This window comes from Nothoprocta perdicaria, unplaced genomic scaffold (genome assembly GCF_003342845.1).
Source record: "Nothoprocta perdicaria isolate Ctin4 unplaced genomic scaffold, notPer1 scaffold_389, whole genome shotgun sequence".
In the NCBI taxonomy this organism is placed as follows: domain Eukaryota; kingdom Metazoa; phylum Chordata; class Aves; order Tinamiformes; family Tinamidae; genus Nothoprocta; species Nothoprocta perdicaria.
This window is the reverse complement of record NW_020455631.1, coordinates 390,810-410,789: the sequence shown is the minus strand read 5'-3', so window position 1 is coordinate 410,789 and position 19,980 is coordinate 390,810. Positions and strand designations below refer to the sequence as shown.

Sequence of the window (19,980 nt, the reverse complement as noted above, 5' to 3'; positions counted from 1 at the left end):
CGGGGGCGGCCATTTCGCGGCAGCTCCGCCCCGGGGTGACCTTACCTCCCTGAGGCGCCGCCGCTACCTTGCGGCATGCGGAGTGCGGAGTGCCCCGCTGGTGGCTAAAACATCCCCCGGCCCTTAAATATTTGAGCTTGAGAAACTAGGGGAGTAATTGCTCCCTGCAGGTCTTCAAAAGCTCAGTAGGAGGAAGAAGGTTTCTTTAAGTCATGGCAGCTTGAGCTGATGCCAGCGTCCATAATAAGTGGAGCTGCATGGTCCTCATGGTGAGGACCCAAGAGCGCTCATGGGTCAGTGGCACTTGTTCAACCAAGACATGCARCTCCACCTCGAAAAGCACATTGCAAAGCTTTAGGAAGAAGAGTGTACAGATATTATGTAGTAATTTAGTATAATAAGGCCTCTTAACTGGGTGGGTAAGCACAGTGGGTGGATGGTGCAACGGCTTCAATATGTACAGGCAAAATAAAAAAAAAGGTGTTTTGGCATCCATTTTTGATATATACGCACATTGAATCCAGAGTGTCCGTGGTGCAAGATCTCCAGGTCTCAGCTCATTCATGGTGCATCTCGTGCTCTTTGGGATAGGCAATCATCCGTAGCTTGTGGATTCCTCTATTGGTGTGTAATGAAGCTCTGAGTCCCACCAGATGATCTGCCCTTCCCCATGATCACCTGCAGCATCATTACTCCTTTTCCATTCAGTCTTGCACACTCAGATAGTCCAGAGTGCAGGGTGGTTACACATTATGCCATCCCATGACATACTAAAATTCGGGCTTATGTTTCACAGAACACTCAGCAGAGCTTTATAAAGATATTAAATACAAATATTTCCATTCACCCTGTCCTGCAAGTCAATTTAAATCATTCCTTTGCCTCTTAAAAACGGTTCAACGTCTCTTACCAGGGCATCCGATGGCCAAGCCACTCATCTCTGTAGCAACAAGTGCACAAATGCAACACTTGCATCCTGAAGGGAGTTCCAGGCTTAGTGCTCCCCATTACCTGGCCACATTTCAACATCACAGAGAAAATGAAGTCAGTTTAGGCTGCCTTAGGGGATGGTCTAAGGTTTTCTGAGAGAGCAGAACAGGCCTTGGCTGGGAGTCCCTGGGGCAACCTCCTGGCACAGCAGGAAGCCAGCGCACCAAGTGCTCTGAAAACCCATTTCAGGCGGCTGTATTTTGTGGACAGGCCAAATCCTCCTCCTGGATTGAGGGGGTGGGAATAGTACTGGGGAAAAAGGGCTCCCACGTTTCAACCCCCTCCAGGACACCCTGGGGCCTCACCAGCTCAGGGCAGATGTGGGGGGGTCAGCTTAAAGGATTTCATTCACAAACTTAAGGGCGCCCCTTGTAAATAACCACTCATTGTGCTTCGTCACCCCACACAAAGCCCCTTCGGGTGCCTATAGCCCCGACTCCTCCTTCCCAGCACCCACCCCTGCCAACTTTCCCCAACAATTCCCGTGTGGCTCAGAGCAGAGGGTCACCAGGCTCCAGGGATGTCCTCACATGTAGGCCTCGGTTGGGATTTCACACCCCTGTTTCCATGAGAGGTAGAGGAAAAACAGCAAAAAGCCTGTTTTCTAAATCAATACGGTTTTCAAATTTATTTTTTTTCCTTTTTGTTTTTTAAAGAATTACTTCTAATATATCTTTCTCACAGAAGGGGAGGGGGGTATAGGGAATGTTCTCATTCCATCTGTAAACACTGAAATACAGATCTGGGAAACCAGGGAAGAGACACAAAAAAAGTGCATTTTACAAAATTATCAACTAAAATATATTTTACATGTATTACGTTTCCATTTAAATTCTACCGACTGCATTTTCAGTTTCAAAAAATATTTCCATATCTAATAGATTTAAAAAAGCATGAAATATTTTCATTATGGATAAGACATTTCGATTCATTTACATGCTGGCCGCCCAACATGGCCGCCATGTGAATCTCGAACAACGGTCATGGCCTGAAGCAGATTTCTCACGCCAAAGATATTGGCCTCTCCAGACACGAGGCAAAAGCTCTTCCAGACCCAGGGCAAGCAATTTCTCTTCTACCTGAAGAGGAGTCAGGATTGAGGTTGGACTGGTAGGTGGTCTTGAGAGATGGTGCGGCTGGTGGCACCTCTCCTAGGGGAAGGGAGCTGTGGACAGCTCCCCTACTTCAGGACAGAGGCCAAAGGAGGCCCAAACAAGTCAAGCGTGGGCACTGAAGAGCTCCCCTGGCCTCACACGCCATTGTGGACAACCACATCCCCCTGGGCTGTGAGGACAAGAGTGACTCCCCTTCCCCAGCATCTGCCAAGTGGAAGGGACAGCGAGGATCTCCTTGGCCATCATTAGTGACCACCTCCTCCTCCTCCTGCCATTCTCAGGTGCTTCCATCCAACCGACCCTGCGGCCCCAAAACAATCCTGGTTCTGTCCCCATCCCACGCTGTCGTAGCTGCATCCCCACCATATCCTTCCAAGAGACTACCCGTGTCCAAGGTAATTGTTACAGGGGAATCCAAGCAATTACTTTGACACTAACAGTATCTTGAGGCATAGGTGACATGAGGTGATTCAGCCACAGGTTCTTGTCCACGTAAGTAGGATTGCATTTCCTGCACCCAGGCCTTTTTCCCTGGGCCACCTGGGCAAGAATAGAGTATTGCAGAAGACCCTGGAAAAGCCTGAGCTACGGTGGGCCACCAGAGAAGGGAGACATGGGCCCTAGAGCAGCGGCATCAGATCTTTCCATCTCAAGTTTACTTCTAGACTCTCTCCCCTCTTTGGTATGTAGAGCAAAATGCTTGAGAGCTCCTCTGTTAACCCACGTGGGTTACATGGTTTCCACTGGGTGCTTTGATGCTGGGGAGGTTTCTCCAGGCCAGGTAGACATCGGATCAAGCTGACGAGCCCTCCCTTCCCAACACGGCAGCAGCCATGGTACAGGTGGTACAGGTAGTGCCATTTCCACTGACAGGACAACGTTAAAGCAGTATCAACACTTCTATCATTTAATGCTAGCTCAGAAGCAACCCCCCCACCCTCAAGAAAGCCCCAAACAAACTGAAAATGCAGATCCCTAGTTTGAACGAGTGACTCCAGCCAACGGATACGAGGATGGAGACAGCGCTCGTTCATGTTCTTGGAATTAGTGCAATCTAACAACTGGCTCCCCAGCTGCGTGTGACCAATCCAGTGGACTCCATGAGGCTGTCCCCTTTGGTTTGCTTCAGCATCACCTCAAGCAGTTAGCATCGAGATGAACTTCAGTCTATCTAGGAACTATAGACGTAAGGCAAGAGGCACAAATATGTAGGAATAAGGTAGCATTTGTCAACACAACCTCTCCCTCCCCGGTTGGCTCCTTTGGGGAGCTTGCTCAGATGTCAAGATGAGCTTGGAGGAGGGGTTGGTTGCAAGGCTGACTGCTTCAGCAGTGCCCCCAGGACCAGGACAGTCACTATGGGGCGGTTGCAAATAAAATAAAAGTCTCGAGAGGAACAGTGTCTGCTATGTCACTCCCTGCCTCTAGCTTCCTCACGCACTAAGGACACCTGGGGTCAACGGGGGCTGTAAACAAACAAGCAACAAATAGAAAAGGAAACTAGGAAGAGAGAATCGAGCCCGCTTCCATCACCGTGCCCTCTAACAGCCACTGGAAGGAAGGGCAACGCATGGAAGGGAAGACAATGCACGAGTCTCCTGCGGGGAGCCCACGTGGAGGTATCCCCAGCTTTACAAGACACCCCTTGGCCCCCGGGACAAGGCTAGGGCAGTTGCAGAGCTGTCCCTAACTTCCTGCCTGCCTTTGAGATGGAGGAGATTGCCCGGGCTGGCAGCAAAGTCCCAGTAAAGGGTGGGCTGTGGAGCACAGGACCCTTCTGAAGAGGGTGAGGGAGGAAGAGAAAAACAAAAAGGGGCCACCTCTTCCTCCCATGGCCCTGATGGAGTAAAACCTACTCAGGCATGACAGGAGGTCACTCCACATCCAGGCAGCTTCCAAGGGCACTGAGGTGTTTTGAAGGAGCTCTCACTCACCAGGAATCCTCTGTCTCTTCTGCTGAGCAGAGAGGACTATCCCGTGCTTGGCACCGAGGAACTCCTCTCAGTGCCCACACTTCACATTAGGGCTGTCACAGCTTGACTCTTACCATGCACCAGAGCATCACCCTCCTGCACCTTTTGGCCTTTGCCACCAAGGACAGCTCTGGTTACTGGCTTTTATCCCCTGCAAAACCCTCCCAATAGATGCATCTCTAGATACATATATAGATATAGATTTACATATGCAAGTACCTATATCTATATACATATATTTATTTTATACGTATATATTTTTCATTTATGCTTTTAATGAAGTGCTGTGCTTTGAACTGCTGCCTTCCTCCACAGGGATCCGCTCCTGTGTGCGCCCTTCGGTCCAAGGAAATGGTGCCGGGGCCCAGGTGAGTGGCACGAGTTGCTGGGAGCGCGCAGATGTCCCGGGTCACAACGCTGCCATGTCAGCCCTGCTAGCACCCCGCAACCCTCACTGCGGTGCCGTCCCAGTCCTTGTGCTACTGCGGGTTCTTCAGGATGCGCCCGTGTCGGAAGTCGTAGACGTGGCGGCAGAGGAAAACCAGCTCGGGGTCAGTGTCCTCGGGCACCTTGCGGTGCAGAGGTGTGGAGTACTCCTCCGAGGGAGGAACCATTACAGTTTTCCTGCCTGGGATCCCTTCGACGCGACGCTTTGCCAAGGCACAAAATCTGCAAGGCAATTGGAAGAGAAAAGTTGGCCCTGATTCCATCTCTCACCACGCAGCTTTCCCTATTCATGCCTGTATGTCTCGCTGCAAGACATGGCAACAGCTAACCAAGGGGTAGCTGAGGGTTAAGAGAAGGGAAAAGGGGAATAGCATGGAAGAAAATAACCTTTGCTCAGGAGGAGGAGTGTGTGGTAACTATTATTTTTTATCCCACTGTGGCTCTTAAGAGATTCCTGCAATTAAGCATGCTGTTTTTACCACCTCGGCCTTGTTTTGGTTAACTGACCCCCCAAAAAGGCATCCGCATGAGGCCATCGCAGAGGTGGCCACACTGGTTGACTGGATCTGGCGAAGTCACATCACACATGCTCCCAGCTATCACGGCACTTAGATGCACCCTGGCATTTTCCATTTAGGAGTCAGACAGCTGTTAGAGGAGAACCTGGACAGAGCTTGTGGAGTCTCCTTCTCTGGAGGCCTCCCAAACTCACCTGGATGCTGCCCTGTGCCCCTTGCTCTGGGTGTCCCTGCGTGAGTGGGACCAGATGATCCCTAGAGGTCCCTTCCAACCTCAACTATTCCATGATTCTGTGCGTGTGATTTCCAAGCAAACCACATTCCCACATGCAGGGAACAGCACCCAAACACTTCAATAGCAACCGGAGCAGCATGACACCGAAATCAAGTACAGAACAACTCAGGCCACCCCAAAAGTGGAAGAAACTAAGGTGCTCTGAGCACCAGGCCAGGAGACCCTCTACAGTAATAGCAAGAACAGTCTGCTAAAGCCTCCTGAGATGCTCGGCCAGCTTCCAGACAAGCCCTTGCAACAGACACTAACACCAATTGCTGCTATTTTTGTGACCACTCAGAGCAGTCCGGCTCCACAGCCACCACTTACCACCTATAGATCTCTTATGGATAATTCTTCCCACACCAACTGTCCTGCCTGAACTYGAGGCTGGAAAAGCCAGGTACACTGTGGCAAGTGGAGCTACAAGGCCCCAAACCAGGAATAAACCCGTTGAGTGCTGAGCCCTTGAGCGATTCGCACGCATCAGGTAAGCACAGCAAGAGGGCGGCAGCAGCTTCCTGCTGGCAACTACATTAGCACTTAGAGGATTAACAGCCAGAGCAAGGGAGAAAAAAAAAAAATCCCTGTTCTAGTTGGCTGTTTCCAGCCAGGCACATCCAGCCATGTTAGCAGACCTAGGCATCTGTGGGTACAGCTGGGCTTTTGTGGCCATGGAATTTTGCAACCTGCCTTGGTAAGTCCTGCTGAAGGGCTGACAAAGTCAACCAGCATCCAGCAAAACCAAAGATATTTAAGGGGGCGTTTTCCATTTTAATAAGTGTCCCTTCAGCCCCAATTTTCGTTCTGCGACACACACCCATCCACCCGAGGATGCCAGGTGTGTGAATATGGACAAACTGATATTTTCCCTCCCCAAGTTAACCCGAACACACAGGTTTAACTGCAGATACTTTAGCTACCACTCTGAGCAATGTTGCTGCCCAAACATCCAAACCTGTGCATGCAACTAGCAGTGTCTAGTGGCAGTGCTGACAGCAGCACCTCAGCAGGCACTTTAGCTAGCTACAGCTTCCCATAAGGGCTGGATGTACAGAAGGACTTCCAGCCTTGTTCAGTTTTTCTGTTTCTGCTGAGGTAGCTCCAGCATGACGAGTCCTCCAGCAGTGTCCATGTGCTGTGGTACCACAGACACGCATTTATTAAACCCCTAAAAGCACCTATAAAACACATAATAAAGCCTGAATGCAAAAAGCACTCCTGCATCAGAGTAACAAATGTGCAATCCCACCGACTCCAAGCAGGACACAGAGCCTGAAGGTCAGGTTCGGTTCTGCTGTGTGACGACCAGCGATGATGGGAGTGACAAAAGCTGGAGAGGGACGGGCCTGGGCAGCAGCAAGTTAAGAGCTCCACCTACCTGCAGTACTCTGCAAAGGTCAGCACGTAGCACTTCTCTTCTATGCAGGCAACACTGTTCTCATCCTGATGCCGGGACGCAAAGATTTCATTCTGCAAAAGAAGGCAGAGAGGTCAACTAGGTGGCCAGGAGCTTCTCAGCAGGCAGGAGGCAGCTCTACCCCTTCTCCCGCTGTCTCAGAAGGGAAGCTGTTGAAGCCCACATGTGTCAGACGCTCTTTAAAGTTGGTTTCACACGACCCAGACACCTTCCAGGTACAGCTCATGACTAACTTGCAGCATGATTTTGCCCAGCAAAACTTGACAGTCCGGCAGAGGCCCGGGAAAGAAGCAAGCAAGAAGCCCCACCAAGAGGTGCTTCTGCTCTAGCATATCCTAAAAAAAAAAAAAAAATCTGACTTTGCAAATAGGCTCCACATGCGACAAGCTTCCCAAGGTGCCTCCAGAAAGGCCAGTGCGCATTGCTCCCGCAGGCAGGAGCTGGGAGCTCCCTCTGCCCGCACATTCATCCAGGGAATTCCTCCCAGGGATCCTCTTCATTCCTTTCCCCTCCCCTGTGCTGTTAAACTCTTCCAGTTCATTTCTACAGCATAGAAGCAGCAACAACCTCTCATCTCAAAGTAATTTAGGCAGGAGTGGTTCAATATGGTACAATCCAGAAGGAGCTAAGTGAAGGAATTTCAGGCCTGGCTACAGCAGCAGCGAGCGCCTCTGCATGTGGAGATGTGCTGCACAAGGCTGAAAGCACTGCCTGCAGGCTCTGCTCCTGCTTACAGCCCCGAGGAAGCAGGCAGGAAGACTCAAACTCGGTGTCACAGTTTGGGGACAGGATCAGCCACAGAAACCGAGAACACCACGCCTGGATTCTGTGCATTAGAGGTTTTGGTCTACTCCTCAAGTCAAGATTATCTGAGTCATCTTTGGCAAGCCCAGCCCCAGCCTCGCAGCCTTTCATTTGAAGTCTTGTGCAATTAAGCAGGTGTGCAAAAGCCCAGCTTAGTTTCTCCCAGCCAGACCTCTGGCTCACTCTGCACTAAAAGGCAACTGCAGTGGACCCAGAAATCTTCACAAGGCGCCAGATTTGGTTTTGGAAACTGATCCGTGGCCTGCAAGTCAATCAGGTGCAACTCACAAGCTGCTCCCAGTCCTACTCTTCCATCCCCTCCACACATGTATTTTTTTTTAAGTAAAAAAAACACCAAAGACTTTTGCTGGATTATAAACAGCTGTAAATTCTTTGCTCCTTGTTTAGAAACAGCTTGTTCTGTCACCCAGCACAAGCCCAAGCAAAGCAAGGCGTGAAGGCAAAACGATTCACACTTCTATTTTCCCCCCACACTTTTTTAAAGGGAATTCTATTATACTGGTCCARCATCCTCAGTCAGATTTTAATTCTCATCACAAACCTATATGCAGAGAGGAGGCGACATTCACAGTTCTGTACCACAGACAGGCATTTCTGTTGTTTAAGTAGCAAGCCTGGGGGATTTTTACAGTAAGAAAAGGCAGTACGAGACAGATCTGCTCCAACATCCCACACAACACAGACTGCAGAACTGCAGTTGTGCATTTTTCCATCAAGCCCTACATTTCTGGATGAATGAGGATACTTTTCGTTTCGGCAGGAGTGCTCACCTGGTGCATACTGGGGTTGCGGCCTCCCTGAGTGTGCTCCGGTCTGTAATACCACAGGAGGCTCATCATCAGCTCCCCTGCAGGAGGATTTGTTGAAACACATCAAGACTTGGAGTTTCCCACCAGCGTTCACCCTCACCCTCCTGTTTTAGTCCTTTCTCTTCCACAGTTCTTGTACAAAAGCAGCCAGGCCACAGCATTTGATGCTGCACGAAGTTCTGCCACATTTCTGTGACGCCCCTACCATGTAAGCCAAGCCCTCCAAAGACCCCTCCAAAGACCCCAAGTCTGAACAGCAATGACAAATAAGCAACATGCATCCCCCCTTCCCGGACTGCCACGTGGAAAAGCACCCATCCGAGCTTGCATTTGGGAATGACATTCCCTGCAGTTGCAGAGGAATTCCCTGGAGCTGCAGAGCGCCACAGCAGACAGCAGCTCCCCACACATCTGCCACCCTGCAATAATGTAATAAAGGAGGCAGCTGCCAAGACGTGGGGCTGGCAGGCAACACGTGGACACATCTCTGCCACGAGATCCATCTCACCCCTTGTTTCCAGCCATCGAGCAGAGGCAAAGCCACCCTCCTGAAGTGCAGTACCTGTTTTGGGGTCTTCCCACAAGGCCGAGATCTTCGCAACATACGGCATAGATTTCTTCCGGGGGCCTGATTTCAGGAGGACTGTATCTCGTACCCGGATAATCTCCCCATCTCTCTCCACAGCCTGATAGCTCTTGCGAACAGCCGGCTCGGGCTCATTCTACAGTATTGGCACAAGCAAAAATAATAATAAATTAAGAATAATCAGCACAAGTAAAGAGATGAAACGTTAGGTTATTGTTTACTAGCCCAACCCAAGGCTCCTTTTTTTCCTGCTGGGAATTAAAAGCTTGATTAAGCTACCAGGACTAAGTGCTTGTACCCCAAGGATGCTCTGAGAGAACAAGGCAGCCTAAGACCACACAYAACAACTCTGTGCCTGGTGGGCCAGTCTGTAAAAGGAAAGCTCAGGCACAACTGTTCGCCTGGGAATGATACATATCCCAAAGCTTTCGCATGGATGGACGGGCAGTGGGGAATAAAGACTTCTCTGTAACAAGGCCACTAACATGAAAAACAAATCACTTTTTGGACCACAATTTGGGGGGACTTTCTTGGCCGTTGGTCCAAGAAGTGATTTCAGAGCACCTGAGCACGATGGGCTCAGACAGATCCCTGCAGCCCCAAGGGGCAGAAACCCCAAGCCCTTTCCTGGTTGCTGATCCCCGTTGCTTGAGGGGATAGCAGCATTGCCAAGTGTCACTGAAGGCTGGAGCTATGGCTCTCTGGTGAGACAGGGGCAACACAGATGAGTCTGAACACAGCTCAATACTTAGTTCTCTCCCACCTTTCTGGATAGCAGAGATGGGTGCTAGGGGACACACAGTTGGGAGCCACTCAGTCTGTGCTGTCCTTGGGAGATCATTGCTGGGGCTACAGACACCATCAGTGAGAAGAACAAGGTTCCAGGAGCTACCTTTAGAAAAGTGCTGTTCAAGCAAACCTAGAACTCAGCTTGTGTTCTCCAAGAGCCCGTGCCCTAGCCCAGGGRGAAGTGGCCACTGAAGCATGACCTCTCCCTAGGCTGGCCTTGCACACAGCTCTCGGGAACGCCAAAGCCAGAGGTGCCCATAACCAGGGCACGCTGTCTCATCCTGAGACAGGAGCAGCAGGTTCTCCCTCCTTGCTAAATGCAYGGTAATAACAGGGCATGGAGAATAAACGAGGCCAGCAGCTCTGTCTCTGAGCCCAGCCAAAAGGCGCTACGCACTGCCCCCATCAGCAGCATGCCCAGGAGCTCCTCGGGGGCACCCTGAAGGGGCACTAAGCGACAGAGGTCAGTTGGTACGAAGAAGTCCTCCAAACGTGCAGCTCTGCCGAACCTTCCCAGGGTGACCTCCACTTAGTCCCCTGAGGCTGCTCCTACCGGTTAAAGCCGCGTGCAGAAAAATGGGATTTGCCCAGCACTCACCACCACGTATACAGCCTTCTCGCAGGCTGTGCCCACAGGCATCCAGCCATTGGTGGCTCTCCGACGGCTAATTCGCTGCTGCTTCGGGTGGCAATGGCCCACGGCCGCCTTGCTCTCCGGCACGTGGAGGCAGCCCGGGCTGTTCCGGAGGCCGGATCTGGAGCCGCTAGGCGGCTTGGAGCTCTGCGGACATTCCCGGGCCATGGTCTGGGGGTCAGAGTTGGGCGTCTGCAGGTGAGGAACAGGTTCGGCGGCGGGTGGCACACTGGGCACAGGACATCCTGAGAGCGGGTGGGCAGGCGACGCGGGGTGCCCTGCCACAGGGATCGTGAGGTTCAGCTGGTCCAGAGACTTGCAGCCTTCTGGCGGAGGGAAGGAGAGAGACACCATCACACCCACAGTCCAAAGCTCTCAACACTGACCGCGTCCCTTTTTTCCTCCTAGAATCCTCTTTACCGCCTCACAGGGGTTAACAACCTTCACATCCACATTTGCTGCAGACTTTGGGCTCTAAAAGTAGAGCCCACGATGCTCCAATACAACACCACACTGCAACAGGCCAATCCAAACCTTCTCCAAGCAAATTCAGCCAGGAATATACACAAGGCTGGAACACACCAGTGTCCACAGCCGTACCAGCTCGGCAACACGTCCGAGAGCAGGGAAAGGCATGTGAAAACGACGGGAAGGGATCAAACATGGGACAAAATCCATAAGCTGCTGCATGCCATGGCCATCAGCAAAACTTGATCTTCAAAGCAGACAGGAAGGACTTGCCTCGGGGCTCCCACTGCTTCTAAAGTCACCTTTTCCTTCACCAAAAAAAGCCACCTTGGGGAATGCTCAGGGACGCACACGTGTCCCAGGCTGGCTCCCAAGCATAAAGCCCAGTTAATATTCTAGGAGGCCTCTGAGTAGGCTGTAATTTGCAGAGGAAAAATAAAATAAAATAAAATAAAATAAAATAAAATAAAATAAAATAAAATAAAATAAAATAAAATAAAATAAAATAAAATAAAATAAAATANAAATAAAATAAAATAAAATAAAATAAAATAAAATAAAATAAAATAAAATAAAATAAAATAAAATAAAATAAAATAAAATAAAATAAAATAAAATAGTCTAACCTACTGTAATGTTGCAGGTTTTTGAATAAAAGCTGCTTGGGGCACTGCACTGAAGACAGCCAGGCATGAACACATGACTGCACTAGCTGCCTTGTGAGCTGCTCTTTAGTTGTGAAGAGCACGAAAGGCACAAAGAGATGCTCTTCAGCCCACATGAAGCCATGCCGTGACTGTGCAGATAGGCAGGGGAAACCCCAACAAAAATCAGAGAATTGCACTTCAAACGCTCCCAAGTATCCACAGCTTCCTTGTATGGGATCTGGCAAAGCCTCGCTCAAGCCGAGCACTCGAGTAAAGCCTCGTCCACCTATCTGGAAGCAGGTTTGAAACGTCAAGTCACGTTCCCTTTTCCCTCATTCCCACGTGACCGAAACACCCACATTTGCAACCCGCTTTTGACAGCGGTGGCCTTGTGCATGGTCCGCACTRCCTGCAAGCGGCAGCGCTGTCCACCTTGCGGACTAGGGACAGAGGAGAGCCGGGCAAGGAGCCACAGAGCCCAGTTACCTTCCAAGGTCTCTTGCCCAGATGTCGCCAAGGGCAAAGACAGGGCCACCCCTCGCTCAACACATGGGCGGCGACCAAGACRTGCGAGTATCTGCCCAAAGAGAGGCCGCACACTCCCACCAGGACCTCTAAGGAATCTCACTGGGACCTCTAAATGCTTCTGAGGCCATGATGTCTGCACGGTTCACACCAGCTCCAAGAGGAGGTTTCAGGTACCAGAGGAGCCSCTGGGCCAGCCGTGACTTAGACCCTCCTCCACTCTGCAGGAGAGTGGCAGTGCTTTGCAGAGCATCTCCGAAGCAAAAATCTGCTCATTTTTACACACATCAAAGCTCAGGGGTTAACTTGGGCTTCACGAGTCACCTTTCTGCTGCCCCAAGCCTCCCGCTGGCTGCAGGCATTCCCCACCAATCACACCCTGCAGTGGGAGGGGAAAAAACTCTCAGGGTTAAACATGGTGGGGAGAAAAGCGGATTCCTTCTGATATCAAGCTCAGCTGAACCACCCAGGTTCCAGGAGGGATTCAGAGGGATTTTTCCTCCCGGTCAATGCACCACCACCATTAGCAGCTGCTCAGCCCTGAGGCTCGTGGGCACCAAGCGAGAGCCCCCGGCGTCTCTGTGCCTTACCTGCTGCAAAAGGCATTTTGTAGGGGTAGCCGTTGCGGCCCGCGTGCATGCTGCCCAGCCTGCCCTCTGGCACATGCACCACTCCACAGACACCATAGCTGCCAAGCGCGGGCCCTTCTCCGCAGCAGTACGGGGAGCTACACCAGTGGAGCGGCTGGAAAGGAGCACCCGAGGGCAAGGAGCCCGGGGCCACCAGGAGCCCCTCGCAGGCAGCCGGCTGCGTCAGCTCGTCCTTGGGGTAAACCGAGCAGTGGGAGTAGCCACTGTATCCGCTTTGGCCATAATAAACGTAGAACCCATTCAACGGGGTCACATCCGAGGACTCGTAGAGGCATCCGCAGTCTGCGTGATTCCCTGGCACGGGTAAGGGAGGGAACTGCTGCACTGGGAAGGAAGGTTGGTGAAATTCCTGCTTGGGGGTGGGCGACTTCTCTCCAGGTCTTCCGTACTCCGGCTTCATGGAAGCTTGGCCACCCATGAGCAAAGGCAGTCTGTGGTAGAAACCTTCCGTGCTGGCATAGGAGCTGGACAGCGATTCGTACTGCAGAGGCTCCGTCGTCCCGTAGAGCCTGGAGACATCCCGCCCGTCTGCCTTCCCAAAAGTACCTAGCGCAAGGCTCCGCCAGCCCTGCTGGCCCTCCAGTTTCAAGCTAGACATCTCCTTCTTGGCTTTGACGCAGTTCTTCCTGGTGGGTTTGGCCCACTTGAGCGTCGACTTGGAGCAGTGGTTCTCTGGTTTGCCCTCGCCCTCCGATTTATTCCTCTGCTTCAGAGGCTGCTCCTTCTCATGGGTGAGCTTCAGGAAGGCCACAGCATTGAGGCTGGCCAGTCTCTTTGGGGTGGGATGGTAGGAGACGGCGCCGTCCTCCTGCTTCGTCCCATCGAAGGCCTCGTCCAGCGCATGGTCGCAGCCGTCGCATTTCTGCCGGGGCTCGTTTCGGCTCTTCCCTTTCCCTGCCTTCCCGGCAGCCTTCTCCGCCGCGGGCCACTCGCCAGCTGCTTGGAGGCGCACGCCCTTCGCCGCGCCGTCCCCGTCAGCCTTGGTAGCATCCCTCCGAAAACGCCTGCCAGACAAGGGGCCATCGTCGCGCTCGAAGAGTGCATTGTTGACCGCCTCCGCGTTGAGTGAGGCCAGCCTCCGCTTGCGGGGCGTTGTGGGGGCAGCCTCTGGCCCTCGCTCCACGCTCTGGTCTGCGGTGGAATTGCTCCTTCCYGCTCCCAGCGCTTGCTCAGAGAAGAAGGCGGGTCCCAAGCCCTCCATCCAGCCGGGCAGCTCCTTTCTCCGGCAGCTCCGGCTTTCCCTGGACAGCTTTCCGGCAACATCCTCAAGCCGGGTGAGGAGCACCTTGCAGGTCTTCTTGTCCACAGTGGGCAGGAGGCGCCTGCGCAGTGGGTACGTCTTGCGGATCTCCCGCGGGCTCCGTCCCTTGCCTGCGGCCCCAGTGCAGCTCAGAGCCTCCCGGTCTCTTCGCTCGCTGCCCTTGGCCTCCGCCCTCTCCATCGTCGCGTGGCCCGTTGGTGGCAGCGGCGCCGGCGCTCGCCCAGCAGACCTAGCTGGATGGTTCAGGAGGAAAAACTGCTGCTTCCGGGCATGCGTCATAGGATCAGCGGCCAACCCTAGAAGCACACACACACACCAAAAAAAAAAAAAAAAAAAAAAAAAAAAAAAAAAGTTAATATCACTGGAAGGGATCCGTTTCCTTGCACCAGCTTGCACCCGTTTCCATGCACCAGCTGCCAATTACAAAATATTTGGGGAAAGCTGGGGAATCTTTTTCCTACACACGACGCGGGCCTTTTGGGTCACAGTCAGTCAGGCCACTTAAGAGACAGGACTTCACAAGCAGTGGTTCAGCATTAAGTGACAACACACGATAGTCATTAAAGACAAGGCAGTGACAAAACGCCAAGGAGCTGGGACAGCCAGGGCATGGCCAGAGAGCCCAAGGCCATTCCTACGTAGTCACAGTCACCTGAAGAGGCCTCATGGCCACTTCAAGAGAGAGAACTTAGGAACACAGGAAGTTCCATCTCCATGTCAAGAAGAACTTCTTTACTGTGAGGGTGACAGGGTCCTGGAACAGGCTGCCCAGGGGAGGTTGTGGAGTCTCCTTCTCTGAAGGTCTTCAAAACCCGCCTGGACACCACCCTGTGCCCCATGCTCTGCATGTCCTTGCTGGAGCAGGGAAGTTGGACTAGACGATCTCTAGAGGTCCCTTCCAACCTCAAACCTTCTGGGATTCTGTGAACTTATTAATGAGGAGCTTCCAAGCAAGCACAGCTGTAGCATCGGCAGCATCTGGACTGTCCCTTCAGCCACGTGCTGTCTTCCCATGTCATCCACCCTCCCAAACCTGCCTCCCCATCTTGCTCTTTTCCTTCTCCATTCCCTTTTCAGCCAAAGGAGGATGGCGCTTTGGCACTTTTGGCCTTCATGTTCAGCAAGCGACCTGTAGAAGGGCTTAGGCCGCGTGCTGRAGACATCAATACGTCCGCTGGAGAAGCCATGTGCTTACTGGACACCAAGGAGAGACATACACCAAGGTATGTAGGTGACACCAATCTATAAACCACTAAGAAAAAAAATCAGCAACTTGAGTTATGTCAGAATAGCTTCCAATTAAGCCTACACTTGAGCACAGGAAAGCACAACTGCCTGCACCATGTAGCAGCATTTATGCAACAGTGGGATTCCCTTTTCTCAGCCGAAAACCCTTGCTCTTCACATTAGCATCAGTTCCAGAGCGAGCCCAAGCACCTGCCGTAGGAGAGCCCAAGGAAACCGCACCATGGCCAACTTGGCTCCGCAACAAATTTGTAGGGAGATAAAAGCAGCCTCATGSATTTTGGTGTTAAGAGCCAAGCACACCCTTCACGGGGCAGCAGAGAAGACATCCTGCAGGATTTGCTGCTGGATGCAGCTGGTATTTTAAACCTTCTGAGGTCTGGCTTCCTAGCAGGAGCACAAGCCAACASGCCGCAATGCAAGCGAAGGAGCTGCAAAGACAGCTCTTATATTTGTGCTCCCGAAGGTTCCTGTGACGAGTTTGTTCACCAAGCAACGTCTCAGCCACGTTTTTCTCCCCGATCCACTCAAGTCCTTAGCTTGGGAACCGCAAGATCATCTTCCTAGAGCCCAGTCCTCTAGAAAACCCAAAGCCAGAAGTCAAGTGGGTTCTCTTCACCTTCAAATGCGCTCTAGTCTCAATTGCTCTGCATCAGGGCATGAACATCAGCATCCATAAACTGATTTTGAAGTCTGCAAGAGCATTACTTATGCCACAACGTGTGGTTAGGAAGCTTCAGTTGCTCCATAAAAAAAATTCCTGCCACAACCTGCGGACCAACTGGAGCTTTATTCATCCTACCAAGCCTTAATATATTTTCTATGGGTTTATGGCTTTATTCATCCTACCAACCCTTAATATTTTCTATGGGTTTGATTCCTCTCCCCTTTCCACCAGGGATAAAATAGTTGAACGGGTTTCTCCATAACCTCCAACTTCTGTCTCTTCCCCCCCAGGAAAGACTTTGATTGGGCTCTGCGCAGGTCTAGCTTCCTGCTAGAACAGAACTACCCTGCAAAGGGCAAAGGCTAGTGCCTGCAACGCGTATTCCTGCGTCCCAGATCCTGTTTTCCTCCCAAGGTCCATCCAAAGCTCCATCCTCCAGAGAAGCTGTTAATTCAGAGTTCKTGACGCTGCCAAAAAGGGGCTTGTTCTTCCATCTCCTCAAGCATTTGCCAGGGCCTCCTCAAGACCACGCGGGAACATCTGGCATGAGCTGGTCCACGCAGCTGGTCCACGCTTCCTTAGCTTGAGAAAGGCAGGGAAAAGAGAGGCATTCGGGGCCATCCCAGCCCTTTCGCAGGCGAAAGAGGCTGCCTGGCACTGGCATGGAGCGTTGATCACTCCACTCCCTGGTCCTAGGGAAAATAAGGCAGCTCTTCTGTGTGTTACAACCGCAGCTCATTTTCAGAGTGTCCTTCAAAGCTGCCTGACAAGGAAAAGTCCCAACTCGGAGCCACAAACCTTCACGTTGGGGCTCCAAGAAGCGACACCAGGAGTTACAGCCGCCAACAGAAAAGGGTAGAAACCACAATTGGTGCATGCACGTATATATATATAAAATATTAATATATGTATATATATAATACATATATAATACATACATAATATTATATATGTATTTTTAGCAGATTATGAAGGGAAACTGTGTTAACGGAGGCTACCACGTGGTATCTCCCGCTCCAACGAGCCGACAGGTGCTGAACGCCACAGAGGACAGTGTGATCCCCCGCTCCGGATAACTTAGTCCGCATCACCAGGAGTGCCAAGCAGGGGAGTGAAGCCGGAGCAGCATTCCTGCCATCTGGAAGAGCCTGCGGCTGGCAYTGCATTGGCATCAGAGACAAGTCCCCCATGGAAAATGCTTGGATGCCTCGCATCGCCATTCAAGAGCCGCTAAGAGAGGTTAAAGTGCCGGGGGCAATGTGCACGCAGGATCTGTTTTATACCCGCTCCTTAAGCTACATTTATCGGCCCACCCAGGCACAAAAGCATTTACAAACCACCACTTGGGGGGAATTAAGAGTAAGAAACGGCTGCTCAGAGCCTGCAGCAGTTTCATTAAAGGACTTTTCATGGTGAGCACAAGAGACACCAAGGGCTGCTCCAGTTTCATTCCTCCCCGAAATCCTRGGCGGATGCAACCTGGCATCTATGAGATCAGCCCGTTTATACTTGGGCACCTTCGGCAGGGGCAGCCCGGGAGCGACGAGTGCCTGGGGAACTGCTTTCCCACATCCCRAAGCAGCTGGGAACACCGCACAGGGATGTGGTGGGACTCTTCTGTGCAGCTCTGGCTGCAGTTAGGGAAATGCCTTGGGTGCTTCCAACCGGGTTTTCAGGAAGGCCCCTTTAAGCCAGGCTGCAGCTTGGAAATATCCAAGTGTATAAAGGGCCAGGGAAATAAATAAAATCCTACAGGAACTGCCTTTATGTTTTTTGTTTTTTCTTGCTAATGACAGCTCTGATACTTCAAAGGCTTCCTGTGCTTCCTCCAGTCCTGGCTTTGAGCAGAACCTACACGGGAAAGTGGGGAAAAATTCAGGGTTTCCAAGCCCTTGTCAAGCCGAGGAGCTGGTGGAATTGTCAATATTGGTCCTCGGGGCTCTGAAAAGGCAAAACACCCTAAGACACCCAGCCCCATGAAGACTCCCCAACATCTGCAGTGTCGGTCAGGCCGAAACACCAGAGGTTTAAGCCAAAGAGGACATGATGCTGGACAACAGCTGCAGGCAGCTCTGCCTGGGATCCCTAGCAGGCTGGCAGAAACCTCAGGATGAAAGCGGCAGATCCACATCCTGCTCTGGAGCRGTGACACGTGAACTGTCCGACTCGTTCCGGTGACCAAGGCAAACTTTTAGCGGCTGTATTGACAGAAAAACACAGGGACAGGAGCAATGAGAAGCCCCCAACGGACGTCTTTGCCAAACAAGTTACACGGAGGCTCTCAGGCTGCACGTGGCCAGAGCTCGCGGTGAAGGGAGAATCCTGCCCAAGAAGGAGGAAATTTTGCTTCCCAGCAGACACCGAGCACAGCTTTGGCCGCTGAGCCTGCAGGTGGTTCCTTTCTGCTCCATGCAAACCCTGCGGCACCTTCCCCCTCTCCTGGGACGCCCGGCGACCCCAGGGTATGGATAACGCCTGCTCGCCTCCATTTCTTTCCAAATATCCAGGAGTGGAACGGGGAAGCCACGCTCTGCCGTGGAGGCCGCAGGGGTAGGGAGGAGGAGGAGCGCACAATGCAAACCCAATCCCTACATGGGAAACCCTGGGAGGTGAAAGGAGACCGCTGCAGCAGCATCCAAAGCCCCTTTCCCATCACCCTTCCCTTTCCAAGGWTTGTGATCCCCCTCCAGCAACTCGGAATAAGCTGCATCAACAGTATATCTATCTATCTATATATATATATATATATTATATATACACAGGTATCTCCATTCAAACACTGTGGGCAGGCGCGAACTGCCCCATTACCCCCAGTGGGGTCGAGGTAGCTGCCTCTTGCCCACGATCTCTGACACCAAAACCGTCACTGCCAGGGACTGTTCCTAATAACTACTGATCCCAACTGACGAGAGATCTCGCAATACGTCCCAACTGACGTCCCTCAAGCCACGTTTAACCCCCTTTTCTCCCACTCCAAGCCCCAAAAAGTGCAAGTTTGACAACAAAACGCTGCAGACTCTGCAGCCATGGGGCTCAAACTGCAGGATGGAAAGGGGGATTTCTCCCAGAAAGGCACTAGAGATTCCCCTTCGTTCCCGCTTCCTGAAAGGTCGCTGTCCATATGTCCTTGCTCCATGCAAAGTTTTCCCAGGATTCAGCACACACAAGTGATTAGTTTGATCCGTGAGCAATAACTGGCTTTTCAGCCACATTATCCCTGCAAGTCATCCCTAYCCCGGCTTAACTGGGCCAAAAGGCCAACCTGACTGCTGGAATTGGAATACATTTTCCAATTGGAACGATGAAAACAAAGACTTTTGGGAATAAAGAAAAGCTTCAATTCTGCTCATTTTTATTGGCTTTCTCCAAGTGCTCTTCTACTCTCTCCTACGCAATGGGGTGAAAACCCATAAAAGCAAGAGGAGAGCCAATATCCTCCTGCTAACTATATATTTTACATTATATATGACACTGACATGGCTACATAGATTCTGATGCCACAAGTAACGACCAGGGACCAGGAACAGGAGCAAATAAACCCACTCTTAAACCAGACTTGAATTCCTGCTCCCTAATGACAACCTCCAGCTTCRCTCTCTACGGTAACGATGGTCTCCRCTGGTTTTCCAGTGGGATAAACACTTCAACCAGGCAGTTACTCCAAGGGAATAAATTCCAATGGAAAAAAAAGGGAGGAGGAAAATCCCTGGAGAAAGGGAGACCAACAGGCTCCGCATGCGGGTTCTGCCCCAAACGGTGACAAGATGAAAGACCCCCAAGGTGCGACGGGGACAAAACGGCGGCGAGGACGGGGATATTTTAGAGCACGAAGGAGCCACAAGCACTTCTGCTCATCCCGGGAAAGGCCCCACGCTGGCTCCGGGCTGCGTGACAGCCGAGCGGCCACGAGAGACGCGGGCGCCACGGTGGGGCACAAAAGGGGCCACGGAACCGGGTGCCGATACGTCCCGGAGAGGATGCGAGCAGGGGGGAAAGGGCTGAAATAAACCGCGACCCGGGGGCGTTTCTGGGGTGTTCTGGGGCCCCAAAGCGGCCACAGCGCCACCTGCGCTGACGCAGCGGGCCCCGCGCGGCGGGGCGTCCGTTGGCCCCGACGCCGCCGGAACGCCCCCTTCG

At 52.0% G+C, this 19,980-nt stretch overlaps 1 protein-coding gene across 1 annotated transcript; it reads right to left on the bottom strand.

The window, feature by feature from the left end:
- Positions 1-4,358: 4,358 nt before the first annotated feature.
- On the bottom strand, positions 4,359-14,210 carry BAHD1 (bromo adjacent homology domain containing 1). The gene is made up of 6 exons (XM_026044868.1): positions 12,611-14,210; positions 10,345-10,706; positions 8,934-9,093; positions 8,333-8,409; positions 6,699-6,790; positions 4,359-4,747 (listed from the first exon to the last, which is right to left on the bottom strand). The coding sequence occupies exons 1-6, from the start codon at positions 14,208-14,210 to the stop codon at positions 4,558-4,560; spliced, it is 2,481 nt and encodes an 826-aa protein (XP_025900653.1). The 3' UTR covers positions 4,359-4,557.
- Positions 14,211-19,980: the final 5,770 nt, after the last annotated feature.